Source organism: Enoplosus armatus, chromosome 7, assembly GCF_043641665.1.
Source record: "Enoplosus armatus isolate fEnoArm2 chromosome 7, fEnoArm2.hap1, whole genome shotgun sequence".
Lineage (NCBI taxonomy): Eukaryota > Metazoa > Chordata > Actinopteri > Centrarchiformes > Enoplosidae > Enoplosus > Enoplosus armatus.
Genome location: NC_092186.1, coordinates 19894036 through 19908547, shown reverse-complemented (window position 1 = coordinate 19908547; position 14512 = coordinate 19894036). Strand labels below are relative to the sequence as shown.

General features: G+C 40.3%; 1 protein-coding gene across 3 annotated transcripts in view; it reads left to right on the top strand.

Annotated features, from left to right (window-relative positions):
* rabgap1l (RAB GTPase activating protein 1-like) overlaps positions 1-14512 on the top strand; it is a 94532-nt gene that overhangs the window by 46789 nt on the left and 33231 nt on the right. For all 3 annotated transcript variants that reach the window (XM_070909606.1, XM_070909605.1, XM_070909604.1), the window contains exon 13: positions 7718-7831. In XM_070909606.1, coding sequence (XP_070765707.1) covers positions 7718-7831 — 114 coding nt within the window. The remainder of the gene's footprint in view (positions 1-7717; positions 7832-14512) is intronic.

Below are 14512 nucleotides of genomic sequence, written 5' to 3'. Positions count from 1 at the left end.
ATGTCTTCATATGGTAGAAAAAAAAATGTCATTCTGTTGTGTTAACAATCACACCATCAAATTCAGATGGCCCTTTTTGTTTGTGCCAAAGCAATTGCTTTCCAGCTGTGGCCTGGTTTATCTTATCCAGTGATCACCGTTTTCCCTACAAGTGGCAGTCGCTGGAGTTGCTTAGTAAAACATTTAGGTTTTGTGACTAGCTGTGCTCCCTCTGTAATTATCCTGTACACACAGTTTGACTTTGTACCCAGCAATCTGTCTTCATGGTTGCCTCCAGCGGTTTAACGCTAGCTGCATCCTCTCTGATTGGCTGGTTTGTCACTTCAGGACTTAGTGGTGCTTTGAGTGTTCAGCTGTCTGAACCCGGCGCATTTCGCTCCAGCCTCATCGGTTTAGCAAAGCGTGGCTGCCTCTCTGTCGAGGGGCTCACCAGCCAGCACCCGTGGGCCCCTTCCACACCCGGGAGTTACATAACACTGTCAGAAGAGAAGGGTAACTTGAGAGCTCGCTGCTCTCTCCAGAATGGTATAATAAGGAGAAAGATGGAGCGGCCTCTAAGATTCTACATTTACATTTTCACATTTTAAGCATTTAACTACCAGAGAGACTGAGAATGTGAGAGCAGGTAGGTGGTTCATTATCTTGCTCAAGGACATTTTGACAGGATTCAGTGCTGTTGATGGACAGAGTGACTCATGCTTCTGAAGCAAAATGTTGACATATTCACCTTGTGCTGTGAAGCGCACACAAGTGTTGGCATAATTTTTCTGACCTTACTCCGATTTCTGCTCAACATTCCTCATGTTTAAAAATTACCCTAACCTTAATACATGCAGAAAGCCCATAAATGTACATTTATCTGTCGTTAGTGTCAGATATCTGACTCATTGGGTCACTAACATCAGATAGAGGCACAGATCTTCATCCCGTCCCAGCATCAGTTCAACCTTTACCCAGAAGTTTCAACAATGTAACCTCCCACAGTTGTGTTGCTTAACTCCTCTGCACAGCTGCTGGAAGCCACCAGATCCATCTCACTAAAGTGAAATGAAGAGTCCATACAATGCAGTATTTGTTCTCTAGGACAAGAACTCACTACTAGTGAGGTACCCACTCAGTTTTTTGTCCTTCCCATTTACATGACATGAGTGGGGGCAGAATATTAGAAACATGTCTCGATATAATGTAGTCCAGTCCAACGCCACCTCTAACTGTGAATGCTAAATCATATAAGTTAACCTCTATGACTGTGTCAACAAAAACTGAACATTGTAGGCATCATAAAAGTAGACTTTATGTCAGAACAGTTGGATTGCATCAGACTGTGCATGTGTACCTAATAAAGTGGCCACTAAGTGAATGTATTTTATTGATGCACGGCTGATAACAAGTGATGCGAGGTCGTCACTGTACTTGAAGCATGTTTCGATGCCTTGAAAGGTACAAATGTCTGCTCTCTTTTCCCCCGTCTGTTCCCCCCTGAGTCCTGATACTGTACCACAGGATACTGTTGTAGTAGATCCAGTGTGGCTACAGCACGATATTCTTTCATTGGAAAAACCCGACCTGTCTACCTGATACTGTGGACATTTGCAGCAGGACAGCATGACTAGGCCTTACCAAGGTCACTAGTCACCAATGTCAGGTAGCCCCAGATGAGTGACCAGTGGCCCTTAAGGTCCCTGGTTTCATCTTTCCTCCCTGTAGAGACAGACGGAAGCTAACAGAGCCTAATAGCCAGCAAGATAAACAATAAGTGGACAGAGGGCTTAACCTGTCAGCTGCAGGAACACACTTGACATGGAACAACTCCGGTGTCAACTCAGCTGTACCAGCCTCTGAGTGAATTGTTTTTATCATAAAATGACAGGTGTTTGCTTGAATCGGCTTCAAGCTTAATATAAATTAAGGCAGAGTTCCCAAGGCAGTGAGTAACATTTAAAATATCCCCCATCAAGCATCTGCCCTTTTACTGCTTCCCTCTACTAGTATTACTGCAGAAGCAGTTTAATTTCAGCCATTAGAACTTGTTCTTTCTAATATGTTGTGACTAGAAGAGAAAAAGTATATTGTAACACTAATATTTACCTGCGGAGCTGAGATTTGCAACCCACACTGGTTTCATTTAAAAGCAACGTTTTTTAAATTTAGTTAAATTGAACTTATACAATAGTATAATCTAATGTACTCTTTGATATAAATCATGTTTTGCATTCATATAAAACATAACATGCTTTACAAATTATGTAAAGCACAGCAGGCTATGATTTATAAATAAACCTGGTTTGACCGTATGGACACAGGAGTGTTGCTCCTGCGTGGCTATAGTGTGTCTCCAGGCAGTTCTTTTGCAGAGGAAAACCTCTTGACTCTCTGAACCTGTGACAGCTTTCACCAGTCAGGCCAGTGTGGTTAAATGAAATGCTGTTGGATGTAGAGGGATGTGGAGGTGGAGTGCAGGTTTGGACACATCAGCAGTTTTTATTTTTAGCTGCGTGTGTTAAGTAGGTTACCTGTCGGTGAGGTCTGAGTAATGGACTGTCTGCCCAACAAGCCCCCAGGCTACAATTAGAGGAAGCCTCTCATTCCCCTCTTTGTACATACCACTCTCCCCTCTCTCTCTTTCTCAACTTCTGTCTCAATCTGTCGCTCTTTCTCTCAGTTATCTGTCTTGATCTGTCTCTGTCTCTCTCTCTTCCCTCCTTGCTTCTCTCCTTATTTCCATCTCCTTTTCTGTCTTCTTTTTCCGCCTTCAGTCAGTCAGTTTAAAAGCCACCAGGGGATAAATCTAATGGGTATACACAATACTGAAGAATACACACACCGACACTGACACACACACACACACACACACACACACACACACTCACACCGACACTGACACATACACACACAGTATGTTGGATTCAGACTGATGGTGGACAGTGTTGATGTAATCCCCCTGCCTGTGCTAATGCTTTTTTAATCTCTCCATATTTATTATGTCATCTACTCAAATGCTGAGGGAGTCTGCGCTGGTGTGTAACATTCCTGCTTATTTGTGTGCAGGTGAAAGGGGGTATGTATGTGGACCAACGTTTGTATATTTTCTTAGTCTATATAGTTCTGTTTTACAGAGGCTTTACGACCTCCATAGGCTTGCCTTTTCACTCCTGTGGGGCAGCTTACTGAATGCACTGGTTTTGCCAAGCAGGAATTCAACAATCCTTCCTATTACTGGTTGTGTAAATCATCACACCCCAAACTGCCATCCACTTTTTTCAGCAACTAAAATATCAACATGAAAACTAAGAGGATTACCTGTGGTCTTCTCTTCAGATATGATGTTGCCTCTCCTACAATGGTATCGCAGCCACAGATCCTCTGTCTTTCTCTTACCGTTTCCGTCTGGAAATGGAACAAACACATCGCTAACAGCCTTCTGGATCCCCCTGACTGTCTGTTCCACTGAGTCACCTTTTGGCAGTGGTGGAAAGATATTCAGGCTGAAGATCCTTTGGATGATGGCGATAGTGGTGATGATGCTAAGTTCACTGCTTCTAGCTGTGCCACACTCAGACATCCAGCTCTCTCTCCAGCTTCAGAGGATGATAGCCTGGTGGTGCCTTATGGTGTTGCTCTCTCTCCCAAGCCATGGCAGGAAGGGTAAACATCTGGATTCGCCCCATTAAGCCTATAGAGCCAGTTAGCAAAATACTCTATATAACCTTAGTTATATGAGCACAGACAAGGTCCACTGACCTGGTCACCCTGCTGCTTGTTAAGTGTCTGGCTTTCTGATGCAAGGTTAGGGTTTGACAGCTGGTGCTGGGAAGAATCAGTGGGTCTGTGCAGGAATGAGATCTAAAGAGCCTATCGGAGGGCTCTATCTATGCTCATAGATCTAGGGTTATAGCGTATAGAATAGGGTTTATTCTGGCTGGTTTGTGTTTGTGCTCACGGTGTACAGCAGGGATGTTGAACTGGGGCACTGTGACGGAGAACTGATGCTGCTGATGAGGCTGCATTTCCTCCTGAACACCTCAGCCTCCCTGCAGAGATCAAAGAGCTGCCAGCTTCAGCATTCGCATGTGCTGTCCTGAACAAATGTTGGTGTTACAGATAAAACCTGCGTTCTTTTAATTTCATAGTAGGAAGAGAACATTGGTGCATGGAATTTGTAAGGAATGAGAAAGAGAAAAGGCTGGTCTTATAAGCCTGCACACTGAGACCATAGGGCTTAGATGTCTTTGCATGTTTGCTTTCTGCATTGAAATTGAGAAGAGATGAGGCAAATATTTAGAAGGACACATGTGTAAGGAGAGGAGGCAAGGAAGGGGAAGAAAATGAAGTAGAAAAGAGAATAGAAGATGAAAGAGATCAGACAAGTACAGTATATAACAGGGAACAGTAGAAGAGATGGTGCAGTAGGAGGTATGGAAGTAAAGAATTCAAGGAGAGAAGGAAATATGCAGGGGGAAACTGATGAGAAGAGGAAGAAAGGACTCAAGACAAGAGAAAAGGAGATTAAGCGGAGTAGAGGACGTCCTCTGCTCATTTTTTGTGGTGTTTTTTGAGTAATGAGGCTGTTAATTAGTAGAGGCATGCATGGTTTATTAAATCAAAGTGTTTACAACTATCACTGTCAACCAGATTCTTGCTGGTCTTCGCTGATGTTGCCATGGTAATTACAGTGTCATAAATGTGTTCGTGATTGATGGACTAACTCATAAAAAGTAATACATTAATCATTAGTCTATAATTATTTTAAAAGCAATATTTTTACTTGCTGAGTAATTCATTAAACTTTTCTTTGTGTCATGGTCCCTGTACCCTCTAGAACTGTGTAGATGGCAAAGAAACCACACCATGTAAATATTCAATGCTCGTTGCGTTCTCTCTCTGAACACAGTAAAAGTAGTGGGGAAATCCACTAACGGTAAGAGACGTTTCCACTGTTTCACTTAACTATCATTGAAGATTAAAACAAATCTGTATGGAGGAGCAATATTGTGTTTCAGTGTAAGTAGCTCTGCCGCTGACAATTATTTTCTCGATTCATTTGTATTAAATGAAAATAATGAAAAATGTACATCACATTTCACTAAAGCCCACTGTGATGTCATCAAATGACAAATCAATTTACAATCACATAAGACAAAGCAAGGCAGCACATTTTTGCTTGAAAAATTAGTCGTACAGTTAATCGATTATTAAAATAGTTGCCAATCAATTTTCTGTTGATTGACTAATTGATTAAAGACCAATAGTTTTTCGCCCTAAATGTGAGACGACAAAGTTAACAACTCCTGGCTTAGAAAAATATCTTTTCAACATAGAAAACAACGTATCCAAATATATTCTGTTTCATCTTTTAAATTTAAATATGATGAAGTTTGAAATGTAATTTGAATCTTTTGTGTCCCATTAAGGACATTTGTTTTGCTGTCAGGTTAAGACAACCATGAACACATGAGTAAAAAAAATGTCACACAGTGCTACCTTCATTCCCGATGAACTGCATCCTTTTTTTTAATGCTGCAGAAGGAACACAATGTAAAAACTGTTAGTTCCATTTACAGCACATAATACACAGAACGACACACCACCTCCACACTACAAATCTCATTAAAGCATTACACACACAGCAGCCAGCAGCTTCTATCAAACCCTTTGGGGGGTGTGTGTGTGTGTGTGTGTGTGTGTGTGTGTGTGTGTGTGTGTGTGTGTGTGTGTGTGTGTGTGTGTGTGTGTGTGTGTGTGTGTGTACGTGTGTGTGGTGGATGTATGTGAAGCACGCACTTAAACCATATGTATTTGCATTCATACAAAATAAGCATATTGTAGAATACTGGCAACATGTTAAAAGGAATTATATTTAGCTAATTGTTGACTGTAATATCAAAGTACATTACAGTAGTGATAAATTAAATGTAATGTGTGCATAATTGAGTTTGTGATTATTTCTGTCAATACTCTGTCATAAGCTTTAGCTTGTGACTGGGTTTGTTCAACAAATATAATCTAAGAAAAACAACTACAGCAAAACAAATAGTTACACAAGTTACACATATTGCCATGTATCATAAGTCACAAATGCAGCACGTTATATAATAAAAACATTAGCGTCTGGCCGGGGAACTTTGTGGAGTGTCATTCCCCATCCCGCTCTCCCTTTCATGTCTACAGTTTACGATCTAATGAAGGAATAAAATGCCCCAAAACATTTATTTAAAAAAAAAAGACAGAAAATTAGCATCCATACAGTACAATAGAAAAAAATGTAAATATGGACATTAAAGAAACTGGAACCAGCAATTTTGGCATATTTTCATAAATATATGACTCAAAACGATTAATTGACTAACTGTTTGGCAACAAACAAATCAACAAATTAAGAAACTGTACAAACTGTCAAATTAAGTCATACGAAGATATGAACTGGTTTGAGCTATAAACGCGCCTTTAATTGTCATTGATAGGTTATCTATTTCAAAAAGGGTACCCTCCCTTTCTGTAAAGTTTAAAATTTTGGGGCTTTTTTGATGGTGATAGTAGAGACAGATAGGAAACATGAAGGCAGACGGGGCGTGACATGCAATAAAGAGCTGAACCAGGGATGTTGCAAAAGATATCTTTTCTTGGGCTGCCACCTTTGTGACACAGTTACGCTAGTCTGTAGGCAATGGCATCGTTGTACAAGCAATTTCCTGCCTAGCCTGAGCCATTTTAATCCATTCAGTGAGCATTGGGCTTTTATCTTTTATGGTGGAAGAATCTCCCTGCACAAATACAGTACATAGGGACAATAAGAGACCTCCTGACCAAGACCTTGCACCATATGAGCATGATATTCTGCAACGTTTTCCACAAACATGCAGCAGCAGCTGCCTCTTCTGTCTATGAGACACTCCTAACTTAAATTCCCCCTTCTTTTCTTTCTACTGTCATAAAACAAGGAGAGGAAAGAAGCAAGAAAGATGAAATTTCTCACTCACACTCTCCCCATTTTCTCTCTGATACACACAAACACACATCAAGGCCAGTCAGGCTCAGGGTTGGTTTATCTGCAGCTTACAGTGAGTTGTTGGAGAATGCTGTGCTGCCAGTCTTCTCTCCAGTCGTGTTTGCACTGTGCGTGTGATGGTGTGCGTATGACAGACAGTGTGTGAGGAAAGAAAGTGAGGGGGAAATAGCAGTGTGCATGTACAGTATGTGTGTTTGTGAGTGAGACGCGCATAGGAAAACAAGCAGTCGTGTTTGGTATGTGTGCAGTGGCTGTGGATTAGACGGCACAGACTAAGAGACTGAGGCCTGGGGAGTGCTATTGCAGGAGGAATGGGACAAACACTGATACAAACACAAACAAACACAGTGACATAGCAGAGTGTTGCTGCTTTGTATCATAGCTGTGTTCTGAGTCGAGCACAATACATTGCCTTCTTTTCTACTGTATATAAACATCTACAATGAAAAGAAAAGAAAAAAAATTATTTGTATGAGCTTGATCAGTGAAAATGTAAAAAAAAAAAAAAGTTAGCTGAGTTAAGAAATCCTTTGCTGTTCTTGTCATCCCATTAATCCATTTAGAAACGTTGTGGATCTGGATAAGCAGTATCTAAACTTGCACTACATTCACCCAGGAGGGATATCAAGCAGGATGTCAAAACTCAACACATTGTGTATCAAAATTAGGTTTTGTGACGTGTCTAAAGTGTGTATTCCATGTGTGTTGCAGGACTCAGCTCAAGAAGGTGTCATTACCCGGGACATCCACCGCACCTTCCCCGCACACGACTACTTCAAGGACTCTGATGGAGATGGACAGGATTCACTGTACAAGATCTGCAAGGTGAGCCTGAGATGTGACATTGAGGTTGTGGAGGGGCATCCATGTAGCAACAGAGTTGGCTATATTTTGAATTTGTTAAAATCAGCACTGGATTATACAGAAGTGTATGTTACAACACTTTCAGAACAGAAGGCAAATCTCGATACTCACTCTCTCATGCTGTGTTCCAACGTTTTTGAAACCTTTCCTGCTGAGAATCAAGTGCTTTGAGATGAGAAGCTAATTCTGAAATGTGTGCTAAAACTTGTAAAGTTTGTGCCTATTCCTATGAAGCCAGCCGTTAGGGGATTTTTTTGCTCTTCGTGGTCTGGCATGGCTCAGTAGGAATTTGCTTGGCATTTCAAGTTGGCTCTACAATATATGATTGACAGTGCCCGCCTTTACTGAGACATCAACACGAACCCTTCCTACACATAACATAGAAGACATACACACCACTCAGTGGACAGTCATTGATCTTTTCTTCCAAAATTCTAAGTAGAAAAACATAGTGGCTGTTATGTAGGTGGCAGATTTTCTCAAATTACCTACCAAATAACTCATGAATATCACATTTGGGGCAAGAAATAGACCCATCTGTTGCACAATACTTAATGCTTGTATTGTAACTCTCTAAGGCCTAGTTTCAGTGGTTTAGGTTTGAACATTTTTAGAGGCAGAAGTAAAGTCGTCATTTTAACGACTCAATAATTCACTGATTAGTCTGCTTCACACTGTCAGGCTGATCCTGAGTAGATGTCCTTGAGACTAAAATTTAGTAGTGAATAGTAGCTTGTGAGATATAGACTGACTGCAAGGGTACTGAAAGACTGTAAACTGCATCCAAAATGATGTTCAAATTCAGCCAGTTTTCCGTTGAAATACAGCATTTTATGTTCTATTGCTTGTTATTATTTATAGGCTGTCAGTAGGGGTGGCAGCCAAATATATCTGAGAAAACAAGGCTAAGGGCACAATAGTAGTATAGTCACAGATCAAAATATAACACATCAAAATATTTGGGATTTAAGGCTATGAGTGAGTTAGGGCAGTGTGTTCACTAATTTATTATATACATCCTGAAATCCAGTTTGAAAAGCGATGCTCTTTTGGTTGGTGTAAGTTGAAATACTATACATGCTGTGCCCTCTGTACTGTCTTAAAGATCCAACAATATAAAGATGTAACTTGATAGATGGAAGACTCTTAACTAACCCCATGTAGGTGCATCCTTACAAGAGAAACACCATATAAAACGCATCGTAACAATGGATAATATCAAATGCAATTATGGTATATTAAAAACTGAAAGTCATCCATACAAACTCACACATACAGTGCAATCTTTCCCGCTGACCCTTTTGGGTCAGCTATGAGCCTGGTATCATAAAAAAACATGCAGCAGTGCCTTCTTTCCATTAAAATGAATGAGGAAAATAAGTGCTGTAAGGAGAGGGTCCCAGTGGACTCACGTCCTGAGGTAATTATCTGTGAAGACACACGCTACATTTTATTCAGACAAAAGCCAAGGTCAGCACTACTGTAACGTCTTAAAGCCAGACTTAATCTCTGTCACTGTCCTCCTCTTAGCTTGACTGCAGCTGTGAACTCAACCAATATAATCAACAGCTCTATTGCAAACAGAACATAAACAGAGTAAAATCAGCATGTTTGATTTTATTTTTTTAAAGTAACCAAATAGTCAAAAACAGATACTCACAATACCAGTTTACCAAGCTTGGGATAAATGCTACAGTGTTCTCAAAAATTGAATCGTAGAATATATTCCTTAATGCTTTGTGACAACAAAATAGCTCACCGATCATTACTGGTAAACAGTTCTTACACCTATGAAGTGCATTCAGTAACAGAAGACATTTGGCAGACACTAATCAATCTGTCGACTTAACAATCAATACTTTACTGAAGTCTGGACAGCCAGAGGTCACAGAAAACTACACAGCAATCAAAAATCCTAACCCACTAACTTTGAAATAACGAAGTCCAATAGCAACTTAAATAGTCTTTATTACAAAATCCAACCCCGAACAACATAATGCATAAACAATTTGTTGAACATTAATTAGTCAAATATGTAGATAATGCATTAAAGAATGCAATACAGTTTAACTCACTTAATTCATATATAATGGAAAAAAAAAAAATGAAACTCAATGAACAGAGATTCTTCAGATACAAAGTTTAGTCTATAAAAGTCTATAAGCAAAAATATGGTGTCCCTGAGAGCCCAACGCACTGCAGCTTAAGAGAACACATGCAAGTGGACTAACAAACAAAGAAAACGGCAGCATTTAGTAAACGTGTGAGAAAACACAAAAACACTGCAAGTAGCACAGACGACAACGTAGATGGTTTCCAGGGGACACTAAAAAGTGATGCACACGGCTGGGACACTCTTGTTGTTGCCATGATTTGTGCCTCATGAAGTTACTGAAGTCAGCTATCCGAAAATTAGCCAAAAAAGTATGTTTTTTTTTTTTTTTGGTAGGACAACAAGCGTGTCCCAGCCATTAACTGTACCAGCACAAAGTAAAAATCAGAGTGTGGGATATACATTTAACACAAATATGGATATCACAGGGGTGTTTTGTTTCTTCATTAAAGTCAAAGGTAGTTTTAGAATGATGAAGTAGAACTTTTGCTCCTTCTCTATTTTCCTGGCGCTGCAGAAGTAGAGTATGGCCGGTCAGCGCTCAGGGAGAACCTGTCAGGAAGGGTTAGCATCCAGTCTGGACCCAACTAGGTCAGTGGTGAGCCAGCCTTCATTTGTATGCAAATCCATGTAGATTTGCTGCTGATAAGGTTGGTTGGATCTTGAGGCATGAGTGGGTTACAGGCACAGAGGATCCAGGACAAAGTTTATATTCATCTTCATATCCTACTCAGTAATAAGCCTGGAGTCTTTCATTTTCTAACCTTTATTTTCTGGGGAAGGTCACCTGAGCTCTGTTCTCGTTTTCAGTTATAATCTGCTTATTCTTTTAATGCTCCACTCAGCCACACTTCCAGCTCACCTGTACAACCTCAGACATCCATGGTGGTCACTCAGAAGGGCTGCTGGAGCAGTCGGGGGTTAACTGCCTCACTCAAGGGCACACTGTCAGTGGGTTTTCAGGGAGAGGAGAGCATTATTCTCCCAGCTGGTGTGGGGATTCAAACCCTGGGACTCTCAGACAAACAGATGAAGAGAATATCCTCTGTATTTCCATGGAAACAGAACTTAAACAAAGCAGGGAAAAAAGCAAACACGATAACGCCTCATCAACCAGGCTAATGTTGCATATCCCTGTGATCACTGAGTGATTCCATGCACACATTATTCAGGATACTAGTTCATATCCTGGTGACCGCCATCCTGATCAGATTGTGTATACTTGTAAATACGAACGGGGTTTGTTAGAATGAAAACTTGCCCTGCTGAATCCCTTCCTATTCAGAAGCTGAGTGACCTTTGACCTATAAAAACTAGATGTTTCTGCTGTACACTGCTACTGTTTCTACTGAGTCAAACAGTCAAAACTTTTACATTCTTTCATATCCAATCATGTTATTCAGTACTTCATGAAAAGAAAGTTTATGAATGGGATTCCCTGGTAGCCCAGGGGTATAAGCGCCATCCATGAGTCGCAATGTCCCCCTCTTCTCGTCCAGCTGGGGACCTTTGCTGCATGTCTATGCCTACCTCTCTCTCTGCCCTCATTTCATGTTATCTCTTTATTGTTCATCTGAAAAAGGCATACAGTGTCTCAAAAATACCATGAAAAAAGAAGAAAGAATATTAATTAAATGTATCTATTATGTAAACCAAAACAGCAACATTTCATCTGAGGTCTAAATGACCTCTTCTATGTTTGTTTCTACACAACCTGAACTTGATTCATAATGCCCAGGTTTTCCAACAATATTGCAATGATAAGATGGTCTTAGCTTTCTTTCCCCTGTGGCACAATATCCTTCTCAGGAAGTTTCCATATTTCTTTGATAAATATTTCTTTCAGTTCTCTAAATACTTGCAGTAATAATACAGAATAGACAGAATGTTCTAGGATTAAATGTGTGTTTATTAACACATTTGTACTGTCTGAAAAGTTTTCTCCAAAGTTATACACAAACTGTATAGAAGAATTAAAAAACTGTACTTATTGGTTATGAGAAACTAGGCATATAGATTGCAATAATCCACCCCTCTGAGCCTATTATCTGCTCAGGCTAACAAATTTAGATTTCACCCACCAGGACCTCCCCCATCCATCTGTCAGCATGCACTTCTCCCAGCCCAGTTGGGGACATGTGAATGCCACACTCCATCAAGCATGTCAGCTTGTAGATTACACTCCAGACAGCTCCACAAGACTTCTCCATTACCTCCACATCAAACCCCAAATTAGCTAAAAAGACCAGCAGTGGAGCTCTGGATGTCTACACTCATTTTTCAAGCATGGAGAGTCTTTTAACCCAATGTGCGGAGGTTTGACTGCTGTCGAAGTTAATGTGGCCATCAAACAGTGAACAGCCTGCCAAAATATCTGGGAGGAAGATATTGAACCATTACCAGCTTAATCATTTCAAGTGGTTCTGGATAAGGGCTGACCTAAACACATAATATCTGAGGATGTTAAAGTAAAAGATAGTGTGTTTCATTAAACTTCACACACCGTCACACTAAACTAGGTGCACAACTGCCCCAACATTTGTACAGGGGAATACGATTACGTTCTCTGGGTCCGTGCTCAGTTCTGGTGCTGCTGACCTCTCTTAACATTTGAAGCCGCAGGACTGCTGGTTTTACCCACCAGCTTATTTGTAGAGGTCAGGCGAGGTGGTTTTGTTCCAATGGACTGATGCTTCTCTTTTAGTCTGGCATTGGAATTAAAAGGAATTGTTGTTCAGTATTAATGTATGTTTCTTCCAGCCTGAATGTTTTGCGAGGATGTAGGCAAATAAAAGTTAAAGCTGTGTAGGTTGAATGGTTTTAGACACTTTTGCCTCTCCTTGGGTCCTTGTTTACACTATGAAAAGACCTGTCTTGTTTGCTCATTAGCATGATTGGTGGGGTGTGTCAACTACCGTCCATTTTGAGACGATGTCTCTCCCGAACGGTCATCTATACTTTAGTGACCGAACCAGCCAGGTTTCTTATGTTGGACAGGCCCCCTCCTTTCTTACTACTGTGGTGGTGAGGTGTTTTGTGTGGCTTGAGTTTCTTTGCCGTACTTTATAAAATCAATCAGGCTTTAACAGGGGCAGTGGATTCCCTAGGCTAAGCCTCACCTAGTCTCTGTGGTGAGTGATGCACATTTTTTATGTTGTATTGGTGCCATGATAGAGACTGCAAGCATGTGATTTTAAAGCAGCTATAATCTATATTTTTATATTAACAAAGTTTCAAATGACAATGTCAAAACTATGCGAGAACAATGTGAAAAGGGTAGCTCGCACTGATGAACCTACAGAGAACCATAAACCCAAAGGAAATGTCATCTCTATGTGCTGATGCTGTCGATCAACATGGCACTAAGCTTTTAAGATCAAATGGTGTCGAGACTTGTTCCTGATTCTGAAAAGGTAGCCAAAATATTACTGTACCATGTGGTCATAAGAAACACATTTTTTGGGATGACTCAAGCATAGTTAATTACTTTTCTGCTATCGCTACCATAACCTATATTAGACAACAAGTAACTATAGCAGCATTATTGAACGCTTTATGTAGAACTTAAACTGACTGACTGTTAAAACAATGGCTGACACTCACCCCTCCCTCAATACTGAAGTGCAAGACACTAAATCCCCTAACGGCTCTAGGGGAGTTGTTCATTGACTGGTGTAACTGGATCACACTGTGGTTGAACTGTCCCTTAGTGTGAATGTGTGTAACTGTGTAAGACAAGTAGTAGCAGAAATGTATTCAGAAACTTACCTTGCTGGGTGAATAACAGGTATAAAAAAAGATAATATGCACCTGCCAAAGGTGGTGATAACATGTTTAGTATGTAAGACTCCCAAGGGCAGGAAACATTATGTTTATTGGTTAGTTTACAAGGTCAGTCGCAGATTTGTCGCAGTTGAAACTTGAGGGCCAGTTAAAAATGATGTGTCATTGTGGGCGGTCTGTTGTAAATTACTGGGATTATGAAATATTACATTATGTACACTATAAAAGTTTTCGATTCCCCTTAGCTTTGTTGACATCTATCAACCTTCAGCCAGATGTAATTACATTTGTCTCATTAACATCTGAAAATAATCTAAAAATAAGGAAACGTCTCTCGTACTCCTTCGCCCTAGCTATAAAAATAAAAATGTGAAATTTGTCTAATATTAATCATCAGTAGTAACTGTTAACCTCTAATATTTTGCTTTAACCATCCAGCGATATTCTCCCTCCCATCAGTAATGTCACATCCATGGTAATGGTGTAGTATTTAAGTCCCAGTATTAACAGGATATGTCATTAGCACCTGTGCAGAAAGTTCAGCAATCAGCTTGTTCAGAACTCCCACACTGTATAGTTATGTGGTTGCTAACATTTGTGAGACTGTTGTTGATCCTCAGTGTATTTGAGACCAATTTAGCTGCACCACACCCCAACATCACACCAAGGTCACTACTCTATCTGTTCTACAAATTATTACTGTTAATTTATCACCACTGTCAAATGAAATTCTTGTATCTCCAAAA